We start from the raw sequence: 27,947 nt of genomic DNA on the forward strand, positions 1-27,947 counted from the left end.
GAAACTCGTTCTTACAGGCAGGCTGATTTCATAAACACGCTGCATTCAGAGGCTTCAATAAGCTGTTTGGTTTTAATGAAAGGGTTGAAATTTAAATATACATCTGCAAAGGGATTAGAGAGAGATGCAACTGGTGATGGCATCTCCGGGGATGAAGCCACGTTGCCACAGTAACCCAACAGCCTGTCACGTGCTGGGGGTACCCACACTGGTGCAGAGAAGCCCACGGTGCTCCCTGGGCCGCCAGCATCCCCCGGGGAGCCCGGAGGGACGGGCTGCCTGGGGACAGACCCCACGGCCAGGCAGTGCCGCAGCCCTGGTGCGGCCGAGGGGCTCTCCAGCTCACGCCGCTTTTTGGATGCACTGTGCTGTTAAACACTCACCTGGCACCAGCGATGTGCAGGGTGACAGAGGTGGCCTCAGTACCCTGGGAGGTGATGGGCCACAGGGGTTGTGCCAGGGAAGGGAGGAGCTGCAGCATCACAGGAGCATCTGATGGGTTTCCATGGTGGCATTTAATAGAGGATGCAGGCAGGGTAGGTCCAAGCTAGAGAAGAGGAGGAAGAAAGGAGAAGCACAAGCAGCTTAGCCCAGGCTATGAGCTCGAGGGCCAGGCTGGCCAGAGGACAGAGGGTCTTCAGTGCCAAAACACACGGTCACAGCTCCAACCTCTGCCGACAGCGAGGGAGGCAGGGGCTCCAGGTCGAGCAGAGGCACAGCCCAGTGCACGTCCTGTGGCACCCGCATCGGCTGCTCCCGAGGGAACCAGCCTGGTGGCACCCAACCGTCCCACAAGGACGCCCAGCAACGAGACACACGCTGAGTCCAGAGCTTGAAGGTCAGTTTAGGGCTGGGAAAACCGAGGGCAGAAGCAACCGGACAGTAACTCCCATCAGACAACGGCGGGTAAAGATAGAGCCAAGGAGCCGTAACGTGTTGCTGTGAGAGTGGGAAGCAGGGTTTATTCGGCAGTGAAATAAGGTCAGCTGTCCCCCAGGTCAGGACTAGGGCCTGAGGGGGGATGCAGGAGCTCTACGGGCATAGGCAAGATGCAAGGGGAAGGGGGAGAGTGACAGAGGTGGGCCAGCAGCCAGCATTTCAGACAGGGAAAAGGAAGTCCCCAGGGCAAGCACGGCAGCTGATGTATGCCACTGACAGCCACAAGCTTTCACTCCTAAATGAAATGTCATGTGCAGAGTGCAGCAGCCCCTGAAGAGAGCTGGGAAAGCATTCGGGCTCCCACCCACCGCAGCACCCACAAACATGGCCAAGACGGCACCTCGGCCCCTTTGAAAAAGGCCTCCTGCCTCCCACCACTTCCATAGTCACCCTGCGGAGCTGAGGACACAGGTTCTCCGTGCCCGTAGGGAGCAGTCACATCTCCACCCATCCCTGAAGCAACCACGCTAACGAACTGCCACCTCAAGGGTGCTCAGAGCGGGCCCAGCCCTGCCCACGCTGGGGAAGTGAACTACAGCCACGTGCAAGCACTGGACCGCTGACCGCCAGGTGCTGCCTGTGGGCACAGCCCCAGGAACCAGCTCCCAGACCTTCTTTCCCCAGAGCCGTAAGCCCCTTTTTCTTAGGGGCTTTGAAGCCACGTCTGGCCCCACCGGTATAGACGGTGGCCGTGCACAGCATCTGGACCCATGTGCGAGGCCAGCCACTCTCCAGCGAGCTCTTATGGCTCGCGCCAGGGAAGACCCACGAAACGCCTCCCAAGAGCCCCGTACTGACATGCATGAACTAACAAGCAAACTTGCTTACAACTCATCAGTTAAGCAACTGGAGGGTGATTTGCCACCAGTGGCTAATGGAGCTCCTCTTATTTCCTGCCCATTTAACATGACAACTGAAGGTTCTTGCAGTTAAATGTATCTTAAAACAGTCCCAGAAAGAGCATCTGTTGGACAGAAGGCCAGGAAAGGCACACAGAAAAGCCACTTATACATCTGGAAAGGTAAAGATCCAACAGCACCGAGGATCGATTTCATACAAAGCAGTACTGGGCAGAGCTATGGATTTCCATTATTCCTGGGAGGGGACAGCCTGTGCCTGCTGTACAACGCAAGAGCTCTCCAGCCCCGAGGGAGGACGTATGCTGAGGTTCATCAGCAAAGCCACCTCAGCCACCCTCCGGCCCAGCTTTTGCAAGTGCTCTTTGCGTGTTTGCCCTGTTCTAGAGGTACAAAAGCAGATATTTGGTGCAAGTGAACTCCTGAGCCTTTGAGCAGCCACCATGCAGCGACATCCTTCCGACTCCCCCGACCCAAACGCGCAGCATCAATACAAAATGCTTCCCTACCACTCCTGGCAAAAGCAGGGTGCTTCCCTAAAGTCAAAGTACAAACGCAACGTCCTGGTTTCCCCACCTGCACCCCAGAGGTAACAGCCATCCCCTCTGCAAAAGGCTGAAAGCATTACAAGGGAAAGGCAGGAATGAGGTCCACCAGCCTGGACTATGTTTTTGCCCTGCTTTAAATATGTCTGTCTCATACACATGTGCAACATTGACAATGCTTTTCACCTTCCCTGCAGGAAAAAACAAGGATTAACACAAACTGAAAATACCTGGATCCCAGCTTTCTGTTTGCCTCCTTTAACACATAACAGCAGCTCTACAAGAAAACATTGATGCAGCTGCAAATTAAGTTGCCAATGAGGGCAAGTTAATTGAGAACAGTTTGCTAGCAGGAACTCGACTGCCTTTCCTAGGACGGGGAAATCCCGGGCAGCCAGCGCACAGCTACAAAAAACCTGCTGGCACTGATAGCTGCTTCCTTTTACCCTGCATCTTGGTGCTCCTTATGGGTAAGTTCGGCCCACAGAGTCTGAGCAAGGCAGAAAAATGTCCTACTCCAAGCGTTTTAGCTAGTCACTGATAATATGCAATATATCAAGGAGTTCAGTGATATTCAAAGCAGAAAGGTGACAGGTCCTCAGACATACTAATCAACTGTAGGATTAAGAAACCACCCCATCATTTATTAAAATAATCAAGAAAAAATAGGTTGTAAGAAATAACGTTGTCCTGGCTGCCTGGCTAAAAGTAAACAGGAATCACGACACATGCTCATTATTGCATTTTCTTCTTGCTGGGCAGACTGGGTTCTTCCTTCAGTTAAAGCAATTGGCTAAATGAACAGGAAAGAAAAGCTAAGCCAGGAAACAGCTGGGTTGCCAGGTGGTGCCTCTGTCACTTAGTTTCTGATCTTCTACATCAGTAACTTTAAGAGCATTAATGGTGCTTATGGGATTTTCTTTTTCTTCTCCCAGCTACACCTGAACACTTCTATTAAGACACTTCACTGCACTTGAGATGCTCACCCGTAGCTCCTACAATACTACTGCTCTAAAATACATTTGTTAGCACAGGGCACAACACGTATCATTTCTATGACAAAACATAAAGCCAAGGCTCCCAGCTCTGTCTCTAAACCTGTTGCTTCTACTATTAATTCAGCTTTGATTTCCCCTTAGCGCAGGGATTTCGACGTGGTGGACCAGAATATCATTACAATAAGAAAACAGCTATAGCAGCTCTCTGGCAATTTTGCTCAGCTAAGGCTGTAGTTTTATACAACTAAGCTACAGTCACACAACCAAAGTTCAGATAGTTTTAAAAAATGTATGCACTCGTGTAGGAAAGAGGCCAAACTGCATGTAAGTTATAGTCAGATTGCTTAAAACACCACAAAGCATTGACAACAGTAGCCACAGATGAAAATTAATCAAGATATTTAATACAGTGCAATCCATAGTAGTTTCTTAATTAAAATAACTGTGTGCATGTATCTGAATGGGTTATCAATTATCACAAGAAAGCCATAAACATTGTAGTGCTATGTAGAAAAATGTACAACTGAAATTTAAATCTTCCCTACTTCCAAGACAGCTTTTGCCAGTTGGAAATCATTATCACCAATTAAAATGGGAATAGTGACTATGTTGTTGCGGTGACAAACACAAGGCTGGTCACACATCAGTCAAGGGATATAAATATAACTTGCAAAGAACTAAAAACCTAAAGCATTCTTGCACCTAAACACAATAAGAAGCCGATGGTGGCTTACGACTTTTCCTGGTTTTAAATGCCTTACAAGACTTCTAGACACACTAAAATGGACTTAAAATTACAGAGTGTTTTTCAGCTTATTTCAATTCAATATGGCCCAAAGTTTCGAAGACAAAGATCCAGCAGTGGCAGTAGCACAGTCCAAAAGCTGAATGTTTGATTTTGCAAATACCTTTTTACAGAAATTCAACCATATAAACTGCAGGCAATTCCCCCTGCTCCCCTTTCTTTCCTTTGTGCAGACCATGCTATGCAGAAAACAGCAATGCAGTTCCCACTGCTTTGGGTTAAAATTAAAGATAAAGACATTTTGCTTATGCTTTCTCCTCAACACAACACATTTGCACCCAGAATTGGTAATCAAAGTCTTTTTTCCAGCTAGTAACTGTTATGGTTACATGGTTCCTGCCCAAGCTTCCAGCTCTTTCATGTCATCATCCTCCTCTTCCTCTTTCTTCTTGGCTGTAAAATATTAAAAGAAAACAAATGAGTGGGTATCTTGACAGAAGCCTATCTCGATTCTTTGCAGAAGAGAAGCCTCTGGGCCGCTGACCTAACCCATAAACGAAGCACCAAATGCCAGTAGAGGAAAACAAATACACAAGACCTTTTTGAATGGAAGTAAAAGGTGCTCAGTAAAAAGGCTTTAACCCAGAAATAGCTGCAATACTTTTGGAAAATACCAAAAAAATATGTCATTTCCTCAGACAGTGTTTTCGCTTCAAAAGGGGGAAAAAAAAGTGTCAAATAAGTCATATTCAAAACAGTTTGTGTCATTCCAAATGAAGCATTTACGTAAGAGAAAACTGAGTCAGTTTTAAGTCAAACTCAAGATCTATCATTTGTACAAGTTTGGTATTTCTTTTCCTAAATTAAGCTCTTCTAGTCTCTGTTAAATAAAACCAGCTTTTGCCTGAATTTCTAAATAAATCCTATAAACCACTGAATTTTATACTCATAGTTTTTACTACAAAAAATGTTCATAATTTTTATTATTTTAGGAAGTGCTACACCTTCATATGTCTGATGCTGTATAGTTACTTAAACATGTGCACAAGGACAGTCCCTCTCACTAGTGTGCAGTCACTACTACCTAGTAGAACACAAAAAGTACCTTTGGGTTCGAGTCAGTATGTTTTAATGTCCATGCCCAAAGGATATTTAGGGAACAAACGTTATCAAACACGCTAGGAAATACAAAGGTAATGCACACATTTATTTAAACTATTTCTCCTGCTGTTGGATCTGAATCTAGATAGTCTCAGATTTAAGACATTTTGATATAATTCACTCCCCTCTCATCAACACTTGTCAGCAATTCTGCCGAGTAAAACAGAACTAGAGAAACACAAAATCAATTATGTCAAAATAACAGAACTATCATGTACAAGCAAACTCCACTGCGTGCCACCTACAGCAGAACCTTGTTGTTTGGCTCTGTCTGCTGCTCCCCAGGTCCCTTTAAGCCTGGAAAGGCAGCAACATAATTATAGATATACTGACCAGTTGGGACTATTTTCATCCTCTTGCTTCTTGGACCATTTTTGCCTAAGTAAGCACATGAAATACAGCCACAAAGTCTACAACTTATTCATAATACTTTAAGGCAGATTCAGCAAAACAGGCTAGTGCAGCTTCATACCCCATTAATGCATGCCAGAGGTATTCCAACTCAACTATATTTCATGAGGTATCACTTCTAGTTCATAGAAGTGATTAGTTCAGATTTAACAGCAGCTCTGAACTGCCTATGTTAATACAAACATTTCTTGCCCGTTCTCCATGTGAGATCATCACACTAACTAAAATTTCCTAGATATATGTGCTCTAAGACTGGGGTGACCCTAAGTTTGGTACTGTCTGGCTTGAGTACGTGCAAACCTCAGAGGAGGCAACAGCTGTCCCCAAAAGGGGACTCTGAGGTTAGTTCCTCCCAAAAACCAGAAAAGCAGGGATCAAATTAAAAAACAAAGCAGCAGGAAGGAAGCACGGTTCAGTGTAGGTACCTGAACCAGCCTGGGACTAATTCCAAGAGCTAATTTACTCTCCACTCTCTTTCACAGCCTTGGTATGTTTGTCAAGATTACTTCCCTGTTGGGCCAGCAGCAACTGGTAAAAGGTTTCCTTTCTCCACTCTATGCCGAGCGTCATCCACGCTGTAGATAAACCGCCAGCGCTAGAACAGACAATAACTGTTCCTGTGATAGCTACTAATTTTTGTGGTTCTTATGAAAGGCAGGTTACCCCCACGGAGAAATGGCACTAGATGTAATTTGTGATTCATGAAGCAATTTCAAGAAAACGTCTGCGCTGCCCGCAGCTGGATCTCTCAATGTGAGGAGCTTGCAGTTAAACAAGCACACTTTTTAACAGTCCAAAGGTAAAGGTCCATACACACCTGGCTTTGATGGTATTGATATCGAGGGCACATTTGGTAGTGGTACTGTCTCAGGACCACTTATTTCCAGCAAGTTTTTGTCTAGTTCTTCTTGTTCTAGTTCCTCTAGTTCTGCCATGAGCTCATCCTGGTTTTTAAAAGGAGAAAAAAAAAAAAAGAAGAAACTTTAAGTCATATTTATTAGCAAGCTGGTCACATTATTAAAGAAAATAGCTTAAACTCATAGGGTGAGAGCAAACTGAGGATATGAGAAGTTTGAATCTTCATCTAAATTCCTGTATGTGATCTCCTGGAGGGTGGGGAAAGTGGGGAAAGCAGTGAAGAGAAGAAATCTAAGTTCAAACATTCTCAGACCAGGCCACCCAGACCATCCTCAGCACAAAGTCAGGGTCACAGCTGCTGTATGCACTGGTAGGAACAGCTAGTAACAAGCTCTAGGAGAGATTTTATACCCTAGTACTACACCAGACACATGCAATATGTAGATCTTAAAAGAAAGTTCTCATATGAGTCAGCATCCCTGGGCGTATTTAAAAGATGTGTGGCGCTTAGGGGCATGGTTTAGTTGTGGACTTGGCAGTGTGACGTTAACAGCTGGACTCAATGATCTTAAGGGTCTTTTCCAACTTAAATGATTCTATGATTTTATGATATAAAGAGAAGCAAATTTAAAGCATACCTCATCAAATTCTTCCCCAAATCCTACTGGCTTTGAGATGGCTGTTGAAATCTCATCTGCCAGCTCTTGTTGTTCTGCAATGTCCTGCATTAATTCATCTACTTTATCGATATCCCTGTAAAAGAAAGGAAAGAGTTCAATATCATCAGTCCCTTTCCCAATCAGCGCTTAAGACTGTATTCCTTGGTTTTCGCAGAAATGCCACATCATGGTGACATTTTACAAGGTCCTTTTCGAAAACACTTTGCATGCAAGTCTGAATTTTATCCCCCAGGTCTCAACAGAATTCTGCATGTATTTTTTACTTTTCCCTAAAAGCTTAGCTCACAGCAGTTATATACAGAGACTTCATATGAAGAGGTTTTGTTCTGCATTACTGGTATTAATAATAATTTGCTCTGTTCCCTGACCCAGCATTATTACATTACATCTACAATATTTGCTTTTGGAGCAAGCACAACATTCCCATACTGCAGTTTACCTTTAATTATTGCTACATACACAAACTCCACTGCACAGAAAGAAATTTAAGTCTCCCCTTGAAGCTTAAAATTCATGCTACTACTCAGTGGATCTGAAACTGGTGCACCCTCCCATTTGCTTTAGACTACACTGGTGCCAGCCTTCTTTTGGACAAAGGCAGCGGCTTTGTGCCGTATAAAATGGCAGCAAACTGAGAAAGCGTCGATACTTGCACATTTTGTTCACTATGAAAGTAGATCTAGCACTTAAATTAAGTTATAGCCTTTCAAAAGAAGATTTTGCTACTCTAGCTCAGCCTTTGGTTATGGAACACCTAGCATTTAGCAGATCAAGCAAATGACAAACTAAAAGTCCTACAGAAAGATGCAGAAGGGAATAACTTACATGTTGTCGTGAGCAGCTTTCATAGCTTTAGCAGCAAACCCCATATTCTTAAGCACTTCAGTGTTAGTGTTGGCATTCTCAAGGGCTTCCCTCTGAAACTCAATTGTTGATAACGTGCCATCTATCTGTGCGAGCTGCTTCTCGTACCTCTTCTTACGCTTTAGGGCCTGAAGAGCAGCTGAACAACAAAGAAAAGAGTAGGATTTGTGAGATTTGTGCCTGAAAAAGCCATTCACATTTTGTACCAAATGCCACTCAGTACAGAGGAATATTTAGCACGTTCTGTTGTTTGTCGTCCACTTTTCTTCCTAGATAAACTAAGTTGCCTAACCCTTGTGTTTGCCTCCTTCAACAAAATTGTTTAAAGGTGGCCAGATGCCTACTGTCCATCCCAAGCCACTCGAAGGATGCAAGCCAAGAAGTGACTCGAGGATCACTAGTACAGTCACTCGTAACACACCACAAACCAGAGACTACGCTACAACAAACAGCAGGCTTCAATACGCAGGGTGATCCACTTAACAACACCTTTGTTCGCCATCACTCCCAACACGTCAAGGCACAGTTGTGGGTGTAGCTCCTGTCAGATGAGGTTCTGATGCTGCTGCAGGGTCCCTACCAGCCAGCTGAACTCCTGGGCAGCTGCTGGGAGAAGCAGCTCATTCAAATACAAAGCAAGACAACTGTTTCTTCAGCTTTGCTACTTAATGCTGCGAAATACATATATACAAATACTTACACATAAACAAGCTTTGTACATGTTTCATATTACTCCTGCTATAAGGTCCTGTCCACACAACAGTCTCTACTGATAGACACAAGAGAGATGCCATCACCTAAATTGGTTCAGGCCATTTGCTTCTTGGAAGCACTTGTCCAATGCCTGCTCTTGCAAGAGGAGACCACCCAGGGCAGCACCAACACAGAGTTCCACATCCACGTGGAGCATTCAGTGCAGGAGGACTGGTCCAACTCGCTGCACAGCTAAGCTTCTCCAGCTCCTTCTGCAACACTCAGCTCCACCCCACCCACACAGGGATGCATCCAACCGGTGACAGCAGTCAACAGCCAGCCCTTCCCGAGGCACCCGGACAGACAACAGACTGGGGCACGTCTGATCCCAAAAGACCGACAGCAAACACAAACCAGATTTACATATAACCTCGCCTACACATGGATAAAGGTTTTGGTAGGAGTTGCAGTGTGGGCAAAACCTAGCGAGCACTGAGCACTGCCAGCTGACGGAAAAATGTGAGGTATCACCCAGAGTACGACATACGACGAGAGCATCCCTCCATGGCATTGCTACTTCCCCTCCCGATATGAACAGACGTGTCCACTGCGTGACAGACTTGGTCATATAACACACCCATCTACTTTAAAAACTCAGCTTAGACACAAGCTGCTGTCCTAACAGCCTTACTCTCGGTTTCCGAACTCAGCCACGTGCACACTTCACTTCTTCAATGCTCTAATCGCCGTGAAACTCAGAAGAAAACTGTTGACATGATACAGGATCAGCTCTCCCAGTACAGCTGATACAAGTGTACCACACACTGAACATGCGCTCTGCTAAAAATCAACGGCCTGGACCTCCCAACAGATCACTTATGTGCACCTGGAGTGGTGGCAACTAAAGGCTTTAAATCTTTAAGATGTTATTTCAAACCTTCGCATCCCTGTTTATGATTCCACAGCAGATCTTTAGGGGGGATGTGGAGACAAGGAGTAGGAAATCCCAAGAGCAGACAGCTTCCCTTATCTCCCCTACTAGAGCGACGATAACCTGTGACATGATGAGTATGTTCCTGCAACACAAGCAAAACAGCTCCTCTCCTAAAAGCGGATTAAGCCTGCAGGCACCCCGCCTATTTTGTCATATGCCATCTTGAGAAGCCTGACAGTCCTTCAAGATAACATCCTGGTATCCAGGAGCCCTACATCTACCTTTCAGGTCTACAACTGGTTATGAATATGCTGTTATCTGATTATTTTCAAATTACACTGATGTATTAGAGAATAAAAAAGTACTTCGTGAGCATACAGCTAAGGTTGCCAAGCGCGTAAAGCAGCACAGGTTGATTTAGTAGAAGTGATCAAAACCACAAAAGCACAGGTCACCTCAACTGTTCCAGCACAAGCCAAAGACCCAAAACAAGCCCCTTCACCAACTTTCAGTCCAACGACCAGTAAATCTCTTCGCTATTTTGGGGTCAGTCGAACATCCATTCTCGTTTGACAGGAGCGGGAACAGGACTGGGCTTTCGTGTCACACAAAGGACAATGTTTGCTCTGCAGAATCCAGCACAATACAAATATAATCTCAAACATTCCAGCTGTACGCCAGATCATAAAGCGATGAGTAACACGTTACTGCTGTATTTAGTCTGGTTAATTTTGCGCTAATGGTTTAATTAAGGATATATAAAGTCTTCTTACTCAAAGATAAAACTGTTAATAGGTTGTGTTTATATAGCGACAGATGCTGGGAAAGTGTCAGACAGTGACAGGACATTCTTTACTGAGGATTTTGTGCATCATGGAGAATTACTGGCCAAACCAGAGATTTTATAACCGTTATACAAACCCAAATAAAGTACTACGATTTACACACAGTTCCCCACTACAGCTTCTCTGAGAAGAGCTACAGTTTATCTACATTTTATGCTTGTGTACTTTGAAAACAAGCTGCTCAGACACCAAACATTGCAAGCATCGTTGTAAAAGATCTAGTGAGCAGGAGTGTTTATCGGGACTGTTGGGTAACCCCACCCCTCCTGTCCCCAGGCACGCCAGTTCAACTACCAGAACTGCACTCCTCAGCCTTCAGTTTTATAAATCCTTTCTCTGATGAATTTCTCACTTGTATATACAGATCAAGGCTCCCGCTTTTACAAAAGCACAGTACATAACCTTCTAGCTGGCGGAACTGAGCAGGGATCCCCCCACAAGACCTCGAAGATGGCACCCATCTCCCACCCAGGTTCAGGCTGCAGTGCTGTGACCTGCCGAGCTACTGCTGAAGCTCCTCGAGTTCCTGATGGTCTCTCAGCCAAGCATCGACCACACTCAGATCTGCTATGGTCAAAAGCCTGGCACGCAGATCCCTGCCTAGGAATGGGAATATAAACGTGTTCATTTTAGGACTTGTTTCAAGTGAAAACTTCAAATGGATTTGTGGTATTTTCTAGAAACATTTCCAACTCCTTTGGATCAAGAGTAGCCAAGGAAGATATTTACATTTTCCCCTCTCTCCAGTAAGGCCAATGCAAGGATAAAGCTTCCCATGGCCACAGCGCCCACCTGTACCTACCTGAGGACCGACTGGGAGAAATGCCTATTTCAGTAGCCTAAAGGGAATAAGGAGTGACACACAGCCCCAGCAATAAACACAGGGCCATGAAATACAGCTTCTGTGCCCGGACAGTTCAGCATAAATATTTAGCACAGGTCGATTAACATCAAAGTGATAAATGAGTTTCTGCAATGAAGAAAATGTTACGCAAGAGATTGCAATTTTTTGCAGCTAGAAGCACTAAGGAATGTAGAACAAGGTACTCAGTGCCTCAAATTACATGATCACAACTTCCTGCAATTTATTTTCACCTGTTTCCTTGTTTAACTATCTTTTAATGTAAAGTCCTGCTTTATAACTAGAAGACTTTATTAAGCTGAAGAGATAAGAAAATACCAAATTAATTCAGGTCACTCGCATTCTTTTCACCCTGCAAGTTCTGGCAATTCATTTCCCATATCCCTACCCCACAGAAGAGGATTTGCACTTCACATTCAGGATTCTCCTTGTTGCAATCAGCGGTGCAGCCCTTTGTGGCGATTAGCAATGCCCTTTCCACAGACGCTCCCAGGCGCCCACGTCCGCCTGCAAACGCAACGCGGAGAACGCTGGGCACCACGTCTGTCCTCTCCACAGCTTGGCAGGGACTGCTCAGATCTGGTGTGGACCTTTCTACGCTCCAACGGTCTCAGCTACAAACACAGATCACTAACTCATCATTTCTCTGCATCTAATTTAATTTCTTTCAAGAAAAATACTTCAAATGATGTTTGTTTAAGACCATTACAGCTAAGCTGATTTTCCACCTCTCAGGACCGATTTCTCAATCTTCAGATCTTTCTGGAGGAGCACACCACAATACCCACAGCTCAGAGGTCCCAAGGAATTTCTAAAGTAAAGGTCCCTTTGGAGGCAAAAATGAGAGTCATGCCGACCCCTGCAAAGGGGCCAAGGGGCTCACCTGACCGGGCACAGGCAAAGGGGTAGAGCCACAAACTCCTGCCTGAAAGGCAGGACCAGCAGCAGTCTTTGCTAGCGCAAATAATGGGTCTGCAAATTTTCCATATGGTGCTATCATACTTCACAGAGCGATGGTATCTGACGGAGGTATAGATCCAAGGGGGTGATTCTGTTCCGATCTACAGCTACTTTATCTCTACTCTCTTATTTAGGCATCGATTTCTGAAAACTGATGAGCAGTTCTGATACTTTTTCCCTGCAGAACAGTCTTGACCATCTGTATAAATACCTACTGAAATCTTACGTACCGCCACAGCAATACATTTTTATTAAGTTTTCACTGAAGTTGACGCTATGAATACTTAATCTCTAGGGAATGACACGGGCTCTTTTTCTCAAAAAAAAAAAACAAACCAGTTTCCAGAATTTGAAGTTAGTAAGAAAAAAGAGACAGTAGGCTAGAAGTATGTCCAGCGTTACGTTATTTCATACACATGCACGAAACAGATGTATAAGTCAAAGTGTATCACAGCCCATCTTTGCTCTTCACATTAGGCAGCCGTGGAGGAGGCAGTCCTCAGGACCCACATCCCTAATTATGCCTTTACTGCTTCCAAGATAGTAATTACATAGGCAGGCAATGTAATTTAATACCCAGCTTTAATTGCTGTGGAACTGCTTCAGCAGGACCTGTAACCATATATTAAGTTTAAAGCATTTATTCTCTAACGTAGCCAGACAGACTTCACTCACAACATAGAACCTGTTGCTAGCGGGATCACCAGCACATTTTTCTAGAAACGGCTGATCTAAGTTTTCCAACAGTGTGACAATTTCCTCACCTTACAGTAAAAACCTAGATGAGATTACGAGATCACTGGATCAGACTCTCACGGCAGCTTCTATGAAGTGCCTGATATTCAGAGGCTCAAAGCAAATAAGGACTGATGCTTGCCCTCACCATGTTGTGGCTGTGTATTTCTTATGGAAATATCTGCCTTTACACAGAACAAAGCACAGAAGATCCCGACTACTATCTCCACGTTACTAATTACTTAAGCACAGCTGGTAAGTCCGCTGCGTTGCAGGCGGTGAGTACGGAGCAAGGCGCAGCTCTCGCAGGATCACCCAGCGCGGCGTTACGCTGGCACAGAGCTGGAGGAAACCTCTCTGCATGAAAACCTCCCCAGCTCTTAGGCATGGGACTTGCAATGAAGGACGCCAGGAACAGGTACAGAACGACAGGCAGCGTCCCTGATCAGCACTCACTGTCCGAGAGCAGCCTTCCCTCGGTGAGAGGTGACTTTCCTCCGAAGTCGCTCAGTAACACCACGTTTCGCCTCTCAGAGCATCCTGCTCTGAGAGTGGATGAGAGTGATGAGGGTGGGGGTTAACTTACTCTTGAAATACCCCTATTATATAAAACCAGTAGTACCAGTTCAAATCACTGGCTGGCTTAGGAGGGGATGTTTTTCTTGCCCCTTTCTTTTTTTTTTTTTCCCCTTTTAAAATTTTTTTTCTTTTTTTTTCAGCTCAAGTCTCCCATAGGTTGCACATGAGGCAAAGACAGTAGTTGCTGAACCATTTTACAAGAGCAAAGTGACAGATTATCCTCCCGACCTGCTAAACTGATTAGATAAATTGATGCGAGAACAGAAAACTGTTCTTAGAATTTACTATTTTAAAAAAAAAAAGTTTAACATTTAAGATAATCTTCACTTAATGAATCAATGCAGACCCAACGATAGCAAAAATATTTGATCATTACATGGGAAGTTAGTTTGCACAAGATGACAGCAAGAACCTGCCAATAAACACTCAATATTTCAGACAACCTTTACACCACGTGCCTTATCCTTAACAGGCGCAGGGTTTTAGCTTGTAAGTCCGCTGTGCATGGTGAATAGCACGCACTTAAAATATCCTCTAAAAAAGTAACAGCAGATAACAAAACTTAGCTGTACTTTAGTTGAATTTTAGTAAAGTTTTCAGCAGCATACATGAAGAAGTGTGCACTGGGGAAAAAACAGTTTTATATATATTATTACAATTAAATTAAAGGTAATATATTTAAAACTGTCATCCATTAGGAGATGGTGAGCAGGCTCAAAATGACCATCTCCATGTGACATTTTGATATATTCATTGTCTTTATTCTAAGACTGGGATGTTGAAGCCAATTTTTATTCATAAAGATTTCACCACAGAGCTCTGACCAGTTAAAATTGATATGAATAGTTTATGATCTCTTTTCCATTGGCAAAGTAATATAAAATGTCTGTGTTAATAAGCACCAGTCTCTAATCTCCGCAGCTCCTTTTTACACAGAAATTCTCACAAAGCAAACATCAGCTTCCAGAGAGGAGGGCAAGTCCAGCAGAACAGCAGCTGAGTCAAAAGCAGTTAAGATCTGGACTGACTGTTTCAATTACTTGAATGTAAAAACATGTATAAAAGCACATTTGAAGAACATTTTACAGCCTTTTGAAGAACTCAGAGTTTTTAATACATAAAAAGCTATTTCTTTCCCTGGTCTGTTTTTTTTGTGGGGGGTTTTTTTTGGGAGGGGGTGGTGGTTTTTTATTATTTATTTACAGTCTTCAATTGATGAACTGCAAAATACTATTTTTAACTTCCTATTTATTTTAATTTCTGTGACAGCCTCCCCCCCCCCGCTAGAAATTTCAAGTTTCACACTTACCGTTCGACCATGGTGACTAACAAGAAGCCAAGGGCTTCGTTATTGTGCCACCCAGCCCCCCAACACAACTGATAAGCAGGAACTCCTGTTATGGCTTTCAGTCACTACTCCTTCCGACTAATGAACACTCAAAAGTGAAAAGAGCAGAGTTAATTAGCCAGGCTGTCCTCCTCTGTCAGCACTCACACTCTGAAAAGCATGACTGCTCACCCAAACAATTTCTTTGTTCTCATGAAATGCTATCTGTAAGAATTTAACTTCATCTATTTTTAAGGTATTTCAACTTGCATATAAACAAATGATTAACAGAGCTGCTGTAAGTCTTAAGATTTTCCTTGCAATATTTACAGCAGTTTGTTAATGAAATAAGAAAAACGTTCACTGTGATAAGAAGTTAGCAGGATAATAAAAATACAATTTTACTACGTAGTACCGCACTCAGAGAGGAAAAATTGACTATGAATGTGTCAGTGATTTTGTTAAAAATCAACAGCTCTCCTGCAAATAAGTCCTGCTTATACACTTGTAGGGCAAGTAGTGTTAATGGGGTATTTATGCATACGGCAATTGTATTGAATTAATGCTTTTAAATATCATTCGTAGAAAAGTATAGACTAGTAGATTAAAAACAAGGAAGAACTTAGGACTTCTTTTTCTACATACACGCAACTCCAAATTTTGCTAGCAAAAACACATCTCAACTTGAGAGGAGCAGGAGGACCCGTTACTTCAAAGAGCACTGGGAACAACTGGGAATATAATTCAAGAGTTTCTCTGAATGCAAACACACCCTTGTACCAAGGTCCATGTGTTTGTGAACCCAGGGAACCTGTCCCCACTGGTGGCTCACAACGCACACGTTTGCTGCCTATCCAACTCCTGCCTCCGCAAAAATCTGCTAAAAATCACACTGAAACCTAAAACAGAAAGGCTTCTCATCCAGGAGGAGACACATGGCTTAATAGCTCTGATTACTGCAATTCAGGGGAAAAAAATAATGTAACTCACGTCTAGTTCTTACACTGTGTCTGGCAAACAAGAAGAAATGGCAGCACCAGAGGTAGGTACCACTGCAAAAGGACACCAGTTTTATCAATATGGGATGAAAAAGTTCCAAAAATAATGTACACCAAATATCAGCCACACCAAAATAAATAGTGCAAGACAGCTGCAGAGGAGCTTCCCAAATGGGGGGGTCTCGGCTCCTCCAGCAGAAAGCCCAGACACTAGAGATGATCGAGACAACCAGCTTCATACTGGGTGACTGTCTTGCACATTATATTGTGTATCCATCTCTAATTTGCTCAACAGAAAGAAGTGACATCATTTTTGCTGCCTCTGAAAATACCATTCCATCTTCCTGGCACTTGCCTCAGCAGCAAATTTAATCACCAACAACATCCTCCCCATCCTTGAAAGGGGATAAACAAGAGGCACCAGTAGGTGTAAAGACTATTTGGCTGCCTTGCCTGCAGTGGAGTCTGCAGTAGAGTAGCTTTGCCTTAGGCAGCAACTGCTCATCTCTCATTCTGCTGAGAATTAGCAAACTGCCTACAACATCTCAAAAAAATTCCTGAGAAGCGAAAAGGTAATTTAAAGCAATTCACAAAATATTCCCCAATGCTACAAGCAGATAAAAAGGCAGATATAAATCCCACTACCGTCTTACCAAACTTCTTTCACACCTTTGAGTTTAGCCTTGAATAAATATCTTTCTGCAGGGATTTGCCAGCTCAGGGAACTGTTAACCAGCTGGAGAGCGTGTTGGTTCGAACCAAGCCCAGTGTAAACCCACCCAGGCAGTATCTCGCCGCCACAGATCTGCAGCACGTACCAAGGAATGCTCGTCCCTGACCAGCTGAGTCTTACACGATGCAGAAGCTGGTGACTCTTAATTCCGTATTCAGGGTCCCAGATGTCAGATCTTTTCAGGGTATTTCCAAACCCGTGTAACTACTCTAGCTAGAACAGCTAACAAGTAGCCTTGTCCTGCAAGCTTCTGCCTCAGCGCTTTCGGTTTGGTGCTGTTTCCAGTTCTGGAAATGCTTCCTGCCCTGCCTTTGCTCCAGGAGAGCCTTGCCCACATCCAGCACATTAGTGAGATTTCTCCACATGAAAAGAAACGTAAAGCCTTTCAGAGACAGTAACATACAGGCCTCGCACAAGGGACTGAAGAAGAAGAAAGCATGGCCACTAAGCTGATACATAAGCATATTCCTGATTGCCCATTAAATACCCGGCTACATTGAGCCAAGCTGATGGCACAGCACGAAATGTCGGACATCCAAGAAGTCAGGTTTGATTTTAAGCATCACGATGTGAAAGTGGTTGGGAGACAGAGGTACCGAAGCATGGTTAAAAATAAATTCACATCAACTCCAAGGTTAACACAGTGCGAAGCAGCGTGATTTCCTTCCCCATGAGGACCACCTGCTGAGATCTATGATGTCTAGAGGACACACACAGGCCTAAAAGTCACTTTATGCTGAATGTCTGAAGCCATTATCACACATATCCCCTCAATGCCAGGGCCTAATGTCTCCAGCATGGCTCAGCTGGCAGCAGACCCCTGTGCTTTTCTTTCAGGAGATGCTGCACTTCTGGCAGGGAATCATGAGCAAAGTTCAGTCTTCATCCTCCTCTTTCTGTGTCTGTCTACTAAACATCTCATAAAGTTACCAAACCCTCTCCTCAAAGGCAGGCAACTATTCCCAGCTCAGAGATGAAGAGACTGATTAAAACTGCCCCAACAGAGCATCCAAACCCAGGCAGAGAATACAAGAAGGTTTCTGTCCTATCTGTATTTAAAACAAGATTACAACTTCCTCTTGAGCAAAGTAGTGCCGGAATATTTAGTCTATTGTGCAAGAGATTAAACTAAACAATAACCATTCCTGGACTAAAAATTTATCAATGCACAAAGGAAAAAACAAAAAAGAAAAATATAAAGAAAAAAGCATCCTGGACAACAGCAATCAAAGCTTTGATACACGCATCACCCAAACAACACAGTAACCACCCCCTCCGTGCCGTTACCAGCCGCAGCGCTGCTCAGTGCTCTGACCAGCACCCACCCGACCTTTGCACCAGCGCTTGCTGCCGTTGCTCCACATCCCACAGCCGGGACCCGAGGCAGCTACACTCGAAGCGTAACGCCCTTCCTTGTCACGCTTCCTCATCACGAATTAGTCACAAGCAGGCATTTTCATAAGGAGCGCAGAAAGTGTTTCCCAAGGTTGGAATCCATGAGTACAACGCTATTTGTTCCTGAAACAGGGAGGAATTCACTCAGGCTTAAGGTTACAACAGAAACATACTGTGGTTGTGGATGCAGAGCCGGCCCGGTGAGCAACCTCCTCCTGGGCTGCCCTTCCTCAGGCAGCAGAGGGGGACAGTCCAGACAGCAAGCAAGCCTTCTGCCTTGGAAGGCGATTCCTCTGCCCCTTGAACATCAGGTCAACGATCCTCTGGTCAATAACCCTCTGTAAAATAATCTCGAGGGGAGACTGGGACAGTTTTGTCCAAAAAAAACAGGAAAAAATGTCAACTACAGTGAGAGTTGTGGCCCAAATGAGAAAACTGGGAAAGACAAATGCCAATTACAGAGAAGTAGCCAAGAGGTTTGTTCCACCCTGGAGCTGGAATGAGCCTAAGAAACACCAGACCAGCCAAGATCATCTAGGCCTAATGCTTCCAACTGTTACACTAAATCTGATCCACCCTCCGAAGGAAAGCATACACCATATTTCCCAATTTTCAGTGTTTCACTTCCTGCAGTCCTGCACTGGATGGTGACAGGGGACTGCAAGGCATCCCCAAAACTGATTTACCCAAAACACATTTCTTCTTTTGAAATAAAACTAAATATTTCTAAGGTTGTTGGGGTCAATTAACCTCCCTTACCCTTTTAAACTGCCCAATAACTTTGCTGTTAAATATCTGCACCTTATTTCACATCAGAATTTTATACGTATATAAAAGGAGGTAATTATTCAGAATCCAACAAGTGTTTAAACTTTTAGGATGAGAAAAGTATGTTCCTTAAGGAATCCTTGGGATTCTCACAGCCTACAAATACTATTTATGGGTTTCATTTTTTATTTTGTGGTTGCTGAAGATACCTTGGTAAAGAGAATTCTGGTGAAAAACTATAATCTTCCTCTGAATCCCCGACAGAAATGCACCAGGTAGAGGTTCAGCTTTACAGGAACAGAAGTGGCTCTTCTTAATTATCTCAAAATGTTATTTTCTCACAGGGAAAAAACCCAAACAACCAAATTCCCTACACTTAACAGTATTTTTGTGATTAAGGCACAAAACTCAGAAGATCCTACCCTTAAGTGGCCCATTTTGAGACCTTCTCTTCATGGGGAGAGAAAGAAGTGGCTGTCTGGGCAATCTACCATGCATTTTCCAGCTTTGGGCAATTATTATTAGAATGTTGCCAAGTCTAAGAATTTTGTTGAGGTTGTCATAATATTTAACATTTCTCTTAACATCTCATCTGGTGAAGTTATGCTATTTTGAGAGGTGAAAATTTAAACTCTTTTCATGAAAGCTCAGATTCCAACACTAATGACTAAGGGAAAGAAGTTGAAAACAGAAACCTTTAGAAACCCAGAAGTTATAAAGCCAATAAAACAAACCCTATTTATTTTCCCCAAAAAAAAAGGTTTGGACTTATTGAATCAACCCCTAAACACTTAACCAGCAACACTGCAGTACGGCTCTCGAGGCCAGAACTGAATTTCATTTTCTAACGGCAGTCCCACACTCTGAGGCAGGGATCAGCTCCAGGAGCCAGGGTCAGCACTACGCAGCGTGACTGCAGCCCTCACAGCCCAGGCTGCTGCTTCTTTCAGGGAAGAAATTTTCCCTGATCTCCAATCTAAACCTCCCCTGGGGCAACTTGAGGCCGTTTCCTCTCATCCTGTCACTTGTTACCTGGGAGAAGAGACCAACACCCACCTCACTACCACCTCCGTTCAGGTAGTTGCAGACAGCAATAAGGTCTCCCCTCAGCCTCCTTTTCTCCACACTAAACACCCCCAGGTCCCTCAGCCGCTCCTCATCACACTTGTGCTCCAGACCCTTCACCAGCTTCGTTGCCCTTCTCTGGACTCGCTCCAGCACCTCAAGGTCTTTCTTGTAGTGAGGGACCCAAAACTGCACCCAGGATTCGAGGTGCGGCCTCACCAGTGCCGAGCACAGGGAGACGATCCCTGCCCTAGTCCTGCTGGCCACACTAGTGCTGGTACAAGCCAGGACATTATGGGCAGAACTATCATTGCCTTTGCCCCAGCCAGGCACTGAGCTTCTCCAAGCAGAAACTTCTGCTCTCCCGTGTTCCCATCAGTGGGAGGTCACAGTCCATTTCATTGCCCTCAGTACTGGCCATGAGGAAGGTCCGCAGTGCCCTCAGGTGCCTCACCTGCAATGCCACCACATCCTTGGGAGCAGACTTGCCTGCATCTGCCAACATCTTCAGCGCTCCTGCTGAAAGACTCGACCAGGATGATCAGGAGCAGAACTAACCTCCTTATCATCAGCTATGTGCTGCGGCCTTGGGCTGTCTGAGGGAAAGGCAAAGGTCTATCAACATCTGATGTGCAGCCTGTTTAGGATTCTCCAGTTGCATCCTTTTTGTTTCAGGCGCTTCATGCCAGAATTCCAGTTTGCTGGACGCCCCGTTGCAAACTTCACTGAAAGCACGTTAAAGCATGCAAGCTGCTCCAACTTTTAGTTTTCCAAACTCATCCCTTTTTAAGCAGCATGAGTACACAGCAAGATTTTACTTTACCCCACTCCCCCCACCTCCCCCCCTCACACTCTTTCAGAGCCTTGCTGGCTGCAGAAGGTCAGGCCACATTCTCCCCACTCACACCACGTCCCATGCAAAGTCTCTGCAACAAGCAGCACGTACTACTCCAAAAACCAGAAAGGGCAATATTAAAAACTCTGGGATTTTTTTCCAAAACAGACGGGGATTTCACAGAGAGCAAAAACTGCCAAATCATCACAGTGGTCTTTTCCCAGCCAGACTCAGCGAGTGCCAGCAGTGCATCACCCAGCCTGCTGCTACTCCCAGCGAGTACCAGCACCCAGGAGCAATGCAGAGCACCACGTGCAGGCAGGAGAAGCTGGGCTACCAGAGGAGGACACACGGAGGCACGTGGGCACGCACAGCTGCGGCAGACCTCTTGCAAGGGTGCCCAGTAGTGCAGGCAACACAGTCTGCATGAGCCCTACAAGAGCTTAGAGGTGGTGGTACCCTCCTAATTTAGGTCATTCATGAATGCCAAGGAGCAACTGCAAAACAGTTTGGGCAACAAAAAAAATCCTTCTCCTGGACAGCACTGGCTGCAGACTCCTCTTGATGTGACACCATCCCTCTGTCTGCCATTTTAAATTAATCCCCTGCTTGGCAACGAAGCATGGCTGCGTCCTTCACCATCGCTTCAGGCCTGGAAGGACCAAGGTTTGCCAGGTAAGGAGTAGTGACCACTTTTACTTCCAAGTCCCAATACAGCACCTTTCCTCTGCTGACCTGTCTGCCAAGCTGCGTTGTAGACTGCACCACGGAGCGTACCTGAGCACCCAGCGCCTGCCCATCCCCAGCGACCCAGACGTCCAGCTGGAGTCTTGCTGCATGGCCCAGACGATGTTGAAGTACGAGCACATGGTTCCTACCAGAATCCAGTCAGAACAAGCAAGAAGGGATTGACAGGGAGGCCTGAAGGATACAAGTGTGAAGCCTAACAACATCCCGGTACAGATAAACATTGCACGACTCAGCACAAATTCTGCCAGCGAGAAACAACCTGGCAGTTTTCTGCACAGGTCTCAGTAAGTAAAAGAGGGTTAAAACAAATTAACCATTTGCATCACCTGCAAATTACAGTTTTGAACTAGCACTAGGAGCCCTTAAGCAGGATTCAGTAACTAGGGCTGGAGCTTAATGTGATACCAGAATCCAACACCCAATACATTTGGACAGAAAAAGTAACAAAACCAAAGTCACTGGCTGCAAACGTGCCAGGTTTCCCTTCTGACAGGGCTTGACAGAGAACAGGAACAGAGGAAGGATGTATTGCATCAAATACAGTTACCAAAACACATCTGGCAGAACCACAGGTTTTTTGTTTTTATTTATGCCACTTTCTAAAGCTGGTTTAAAAGGTGTTTGTGAATCCCCCCGTTCCTCCCAAACTGTTCTATACTACAGCAATCTGTCTCCAAAAGCGTCTGTTAAATATAGGTAGGACAGAATTACAAACTAGAAGCTTCTTTGTTTTTCAACACCTATTTAAAAAGGGTAATTATCACACTTTTCCCAAGCCAGGTGGTTAATGCTCAACTCATTAACCCCAAGGAAGATGACAGCCTCAGGCCAGCACTGCGATCAGTACTCTTGCACTGAAGCTGTGGGTTATGGTTAAGCACCTGGAACTCAAAGATGCATTTTACATTAGACTGTGACTTAAAACACGGCAAAGGCAGACTGAAGTACTGTGAGAAAAGCTGGATAGTGTTTGCTGCAGGACTCCTGCTTCCCCTACCTCAGCATCTTACGGTTCATGGAAACAAAACCATGTCCATGTTATTTGATCCTGGGAGCAGAGATCACTTCTCTTGCCAAATGTCAAGCAGGACCTTAAGAACACATTTGCAAGCAATGCATTAATGTCTAAGACCTTACATACATGGTCACAGGTCATTGAGTCCCTGCCCATAACCAGGCCTGAGGCTGCAGTTTTCTCTTCCTTGAATTCCAGATCATTGCAGCATTTTGAACCGCTCAAATGTCTAAATGAAAAATATCCCCGCCATCATGCAGGCTTGCTTCCATTTTTTATTTAACAATCAACTGGCTCCCTTGCTGGGAGACTGCGCGTCACTCAGATTTTATCAGAACTAATACATCTAAGCTGACCAAGCAGGGGACTGTTGCCAGGAGAGGCAGGATTGCCCTCCTCCTTCCAGGCACATTTCTGACTCCCTCTCCTGCCAGCTCTAGCATTTGTGTGGTTACATGTGGAAAAGAATTAATTTTTTTTTATTTTTAAGAGTTAGGTTTTGGCTGGATCAGCGAACTAATCCAACTCACGCTGCCCACACAAATGCTAACACCAGCACAAGAGGAACAGGCAGGACAAGGCACTACCGCTTCTGGCAGCCACATCACTGGAGACCAGCTGGTGCCAGTCCCAGTCCCACAGCCACACCAGCACGCACCAGCCGCACGGCTCAGCCAGGTTAACCGAGCTGCTGCCCAAAGGGGCAGTGCTGCCTCCTCTCCGGGGCCAGACACGCTGACAGGGAAATCAGATCAGCAGACTGACATGAGGGACTGAAAAGGCAGAGGGAAGGTAAACAGTTAATCTCCCATCAGATCAGCCAGCCGAACTGACTTACCTGTGGCAGCACTGTGATCTACTGCGAGCTGGAGGTGGGCATAAAATTACAGCTTTTGGCTCCAGCCTACAGCCCACTTTCTTATTTGTTGGGTTTTTTTTATGTGTAGGGTGGAGCATATGAGTGTTCTCTTTCCAGGAAAAGCCTGAATTATACAGCAGGAATCTAGCGGTGGGTTTGCATCCATTTTGTACTCAGCCACCAGTGCTGAAAAAAACAGCATTATGTTTATTTACAGTGAAAAAGAAACTGTGACATCAGAGAAGACAAAACACTAACTACCAGAAGTCAGAGTTGATAGAAAATCCATGAAATGTCAGTCTCCTGCTAAAGCCTGAATATTTTTACTGCATATTAGCAGGATGTCAGCTTTTCACCCATGCCAGTGTTTGTGGACCTAGTATCCATTAACAAAAATGTAAAATCCAGTGGCAGGCAGGAACGTAACTGCATTGATTCGCCCTGGATCTAAACTCTAGGGTGGACTACTTATAAAAGCAGCACCCTAGCAGGGCACCAGGTTTCTCTCCCTACTGTCATCTTCACATTGAGACATAACTTGTGCCTTGGGTTTCCATCAGAAAAGATAATGCAGAAACAGATTCTGGAATTGTTACACCCAAAGTAGTCAGAGATCAAGGAATTAACCCGTTGCTTTTTTGGTGTATATGCGATTTCTCTGGCAGCTTGGCTTTGTGAGCTCGCTCTTGTAGGATCAGGCAATAGCCACAAGGAGTAAAACTGGAGCAGCAGTGATTCAGATCAGCTTGAGCTATCCTGAAACTGAATACTGAGCACCAGAACTTCCCAGCCCTCAGCAAGACCTAGCAGTTTGGTTTGTTTCATGAAGTCTGAGTGCCTGATAAAATATCCCAGACTGGATGCAACAACGCCGTATTGACAAACTGGAGCGGAATAAAAGGGTGCAGCAGCCGCACGCTACTTCCAAACCATCACGCTCCCAGCTGCGCACTTCTTTTGTTAAAGCAAAAGGTATTTTCAGGACGGATTTAAAATCCAGTAAGATGCTGGCTGACTGGTGTGCAAACCATGCTGTACTACTGCTACTGCCATTAACTTCACCGAGAGGAGTAAGTCCATTACTCGTGAGCTAGAGTAAAAGTGTTGAAGAGCCTCTTAAGAAAAAGAACAAAAAGAAACAAAAAGATAAACACCAGAACACATGCTGTTTTCAGAAGAATATGCTGAATGTTTCCATGAGATAACACAAAACAACACAAGCATAGCCCAGCTTCTTCACAGAAGAGGCAATATTAACTTGCATCTTTTCAAGAAACCCTTCTAAAGATGCTCAGTCTTCTCCTTAGCAGTTTTTCAACCCATGGACAAAAAATGACATGCACATTAAAGCCGGAACTGCTGGTCTCCCCGACATGCTCTGGAAGTGGCAGAGGTACCTTCACACTAACCTAACACTTGGAGATTGTTGCCCTCTCCCTCCTCCAGGAGTTACTTTGATATTGTGGACTAATGAGGAGGAATTGGTAGAGTAAAGGCAAAAAAAACCACCCAAATTTACTACTCATTAAAATGACGAGTTCCTTCAGAAGGCACGGTGATCATAAAATTGCAGCCAGAAAAGAACCAAAAGACCCTGAAAAAAGGAGCTTTTTATTAAAAGTTGAAAGCCTCCCATGCCAAGAAACAACACAGACTAAGGAAATTTATACTAGTTAGTTACTCATTTTAACTTCAGAATTTCACAAAGAGTTAGACACTCTCGATATCCTAAATGCAGATTATGAAAAATATACACATAAAGGAGTTAATAAATTAATAAAAACCTGTGCATGTGCTTGGGGCAGGCACAAGAACCAGAAGGCCTACAAGTTTCTGTGGTTTTGCTGGACTCCAGAAGTGCTACAGGAATTAGTCAATGAGCCTTTAGAAACCCCGCTCCCTTGGCACCCAAACAATCCCCCAGTGTGCTGGCGAGCAGAGAACGTTTCCTTTTGTTACTCTGAGTGTGCCAGACGCTCATCTCGCCTCCGAGAAAACAAAAATATCATTCCAGGTTTTCCAAGTTTAAGCTTTCAGGTAAGCTCCCGTGCTGCAGACACATATGTTCTTACGCCAGCTTTACCACAGCACCTCCTGTTAATGTCAGTGCGACTGTCCGGCTGCGCGTTACACAGATGCACCACCCACAGTACCCTGCTCTCTAAACAGCAGGGACATGCAGAAATCCCCAGAGTAAAATGCTTAAGTCTTGGAGAATTAAGAAATCTTAAGGATTCTTAAAGTTGTATTTTTAAAAAGTTCATCCAATGCTTTAAAATAAAAAAAATCCCTAGTTAATTTGCTTTTGTTCAGTTTTAAGTAAAACTTTCAACTATATCAAAGTATTTCCATTAAGAAGACAGACTTTCACATATAAAACCAACATATTTTTATTTTCACTTAAATTATAGATTTAAGTGACTTTGCATGAAAATTACATAATTTCTGGGTTCTAAAACAGCCTGAAGTCAGAAGGGGGAAAATCCAAACAACTGCATATAAAAAAAATGCAATTTGTTGGAGCTCAGCTGATGACTGACATCTTGAACCCAGAACAAATGAGCAGTCCCTTAGTCTGTCCCGAGGGGAACTCACTCCCCAGCAAGCTAGCAGATAACCAGCTGTCCTCCCTAGCAGCCCAATAATAAAAGTTAGCCCAGTTTCAGAAGTCCTCTGGAAAAAAAGAGGTTTTGTTTTCCACCAGAAAACCATCCCTAGCCCTTCTCCTTTTCACAGCTCCTTAATTACTCATCAGGAGCCTGTCCTCCTGCGAGACTCAATTAGTCTGACCCAGAATCCCACTAGTGAATGGGCCGGTTTTTCTCCTTCCTCCACCTCCAAAGAAATTTAATCCTCCCCTACCCAAAGCGCTCCCGACCGCACTGACGGGCAGAATGCTCAGAAAGGCATGGAGACAGACGGCATCACCGTGGAGCAAGACAAAGACCTGAACTACCAACGGCAGAAAGAGAAGTTCGGAAGACAGAGGATGAAGACACTGTGGAAGAGGAAGGCTACAAAGGGATGTATTTTAGTTCTCCTTTTGATCCCATTGCCAAACTGGACCAAAGACTGCACAAGAAACTCAGACGTATTAAAACTTGCAATAAATTTGATTTAGAAAGAAGGCTTAAAATGCTAACTAAAGTAGTGATGTGAAGCAGAAACTGTAACCGGTAATTACTGTAAATTAACCCTTGCTACAGTTGCGCATTAGCAGCTCTCGCTGCCACAGACAGGGCTGCATCTCCTGCTTCAAACTCTGCTGTAACCCAGCACAAAAAGGGCAACGTCAACACAAAAATCTAAATATGCTTTCCTGAAAGCATCGCTGTTAATGACCGTTGTAAAACAAGCAAGAAGCTCATCAGAGCACCAAGATACTTAAGCTGACAACCCTCTTTTTATAGTCGAGCTGACAGACCATTAATGCACATCAAGCACTGCCTGCAAATACACAGCTAGACCTCCCCAGGCAGGCAGAGTTCCACCTGGTGAATATCAATTTCTAATATCCATTTATAAGCTACCTATAGCTTTAGTGTACCCTGACAACAATAAAAATATATTTAACCAAATCCTCAAATTAAGCAAGGTTCTGGTAAACAGTTTTGTTTGTTAGAAGAAAAACACACCACCACAGTAAAGCAAGACCTTGTTCCACGCTGATGCGCTGCTTTTCCAGCTGCTCCTGTAGGCAGCCAGCAACACCCCAGCTTCTGCTTTGCAATACTTCCCTAACCTCTCCCTAAACCGATTCGCACACGGAACAGAAAGCGAACCTCGCCGAGCAGCAGCATGAGATCGTTATCACGCGGGAGTGACGAGGCACCCACGTCAGATAGCTCCACGAGATAAAGGCTGCCCTGCCCGGGCAGGGGAAGGCCTGCTGCGGTATGACCCTCGCTGGGGAAGGGCTGCCGGCCCTGGGGAGGGGGCTGCCGCAGCTCCCAGCCAGCGCCCTATAAAATCAAGGCAGTGAGCTATAAAACACAGGCACACGTATATGTCTGTGCTACACACAGAGCACAGCCAGCAACCCAACAGGCCGCCCCGGCCCTACCCACTCCCGGGCAGCCGGGCCCTGCCGACCTGTTGCCCGGGGAAGGGGCGGCCCAGCCCGGCCCGGCCCAGCCCGGCCTCCCCCGGCCCGGCCGCTCACCGCGCTTGTTCTTGGTGCCGTGCTTGCGGGCGGCCGCCAGCTCCTGCTCGATCTTCTTCTCCAGGAACTCCTGCTTCTTGCTGAGCATCTCCTCCGTGTCGCGGAGCCGCTGGATCGCATCCTGCGGGGACGGGCCCTTCCCGGCGCCCTTCCCGCCGGCGCCCGTCCCGAACAGCTTCCCCAGGAGCCCCGACATGGCTGCGCCGGGCCGGGCCGGGCCGCCGAGGCCGCGGTGTGAGGCGGGAAGCGGCGAAGACGGCCGCGGAACACCGGTACGCGCTGCCCTCGCTCCGTGCCCCCCTTACAGACCGACCGTCGGGCCGCCGCTCGCAGGGCCGCCCGCACCCCGCCCGCCTCCCGCCGCCCCGCCCCGG

The 27,947-nt window shown here is 45.3% G+C and overlaps 1 protein-coding gene across 1 annotated transcript; it reads right to left on the reverse strand.

Moving 5' to 3' along the window:
- Positions 1-3,721: 3,721 nt before the first annotated feature.
- CHMP4B (charged multivesicular body protein 4B) lies at positions 3,722-27,946 on the reverse strand. Its single transcript, XM_068419682.1, has 5 exons — positions 27,574-27,946; positions 8,020-8,197; positions 7,153-7,267; positions 6,474-6,600; positions 3,722-4,537 (listed from the first exon to the last, which is right to left on the reverse strand). The coding sequence occupies exons 1-5, from the start codon at positions 27,767-27,769 to the stop codon at positions 4,470-4,472; spliced, it is 684 nt and encodes a 227-aa protein (XP_068275783.1). The 5' UTR covers positions 27,770-27,946; the 3' UTR covers positions 3,722-4,469.
- Between the last annotated feature and the right edge of the window lies 1 nt (position 27,947).

Source organism: Nyctibius grandis, chromosome 28 (assembly GCF_013368605.1).
Source record: "Nyctibius grandis isolate bNycGra1 chromosome 28, bNycGra1.pri, whole genome shotgun sequence".
NCBI classification, from domain to species: domain Eukaryota; kingdom Metazoa; phylum Chordata; class Aves; order Nyctibiiformes; family Nyctibiidae; genus Nyctibius; species Nyctibius grandis.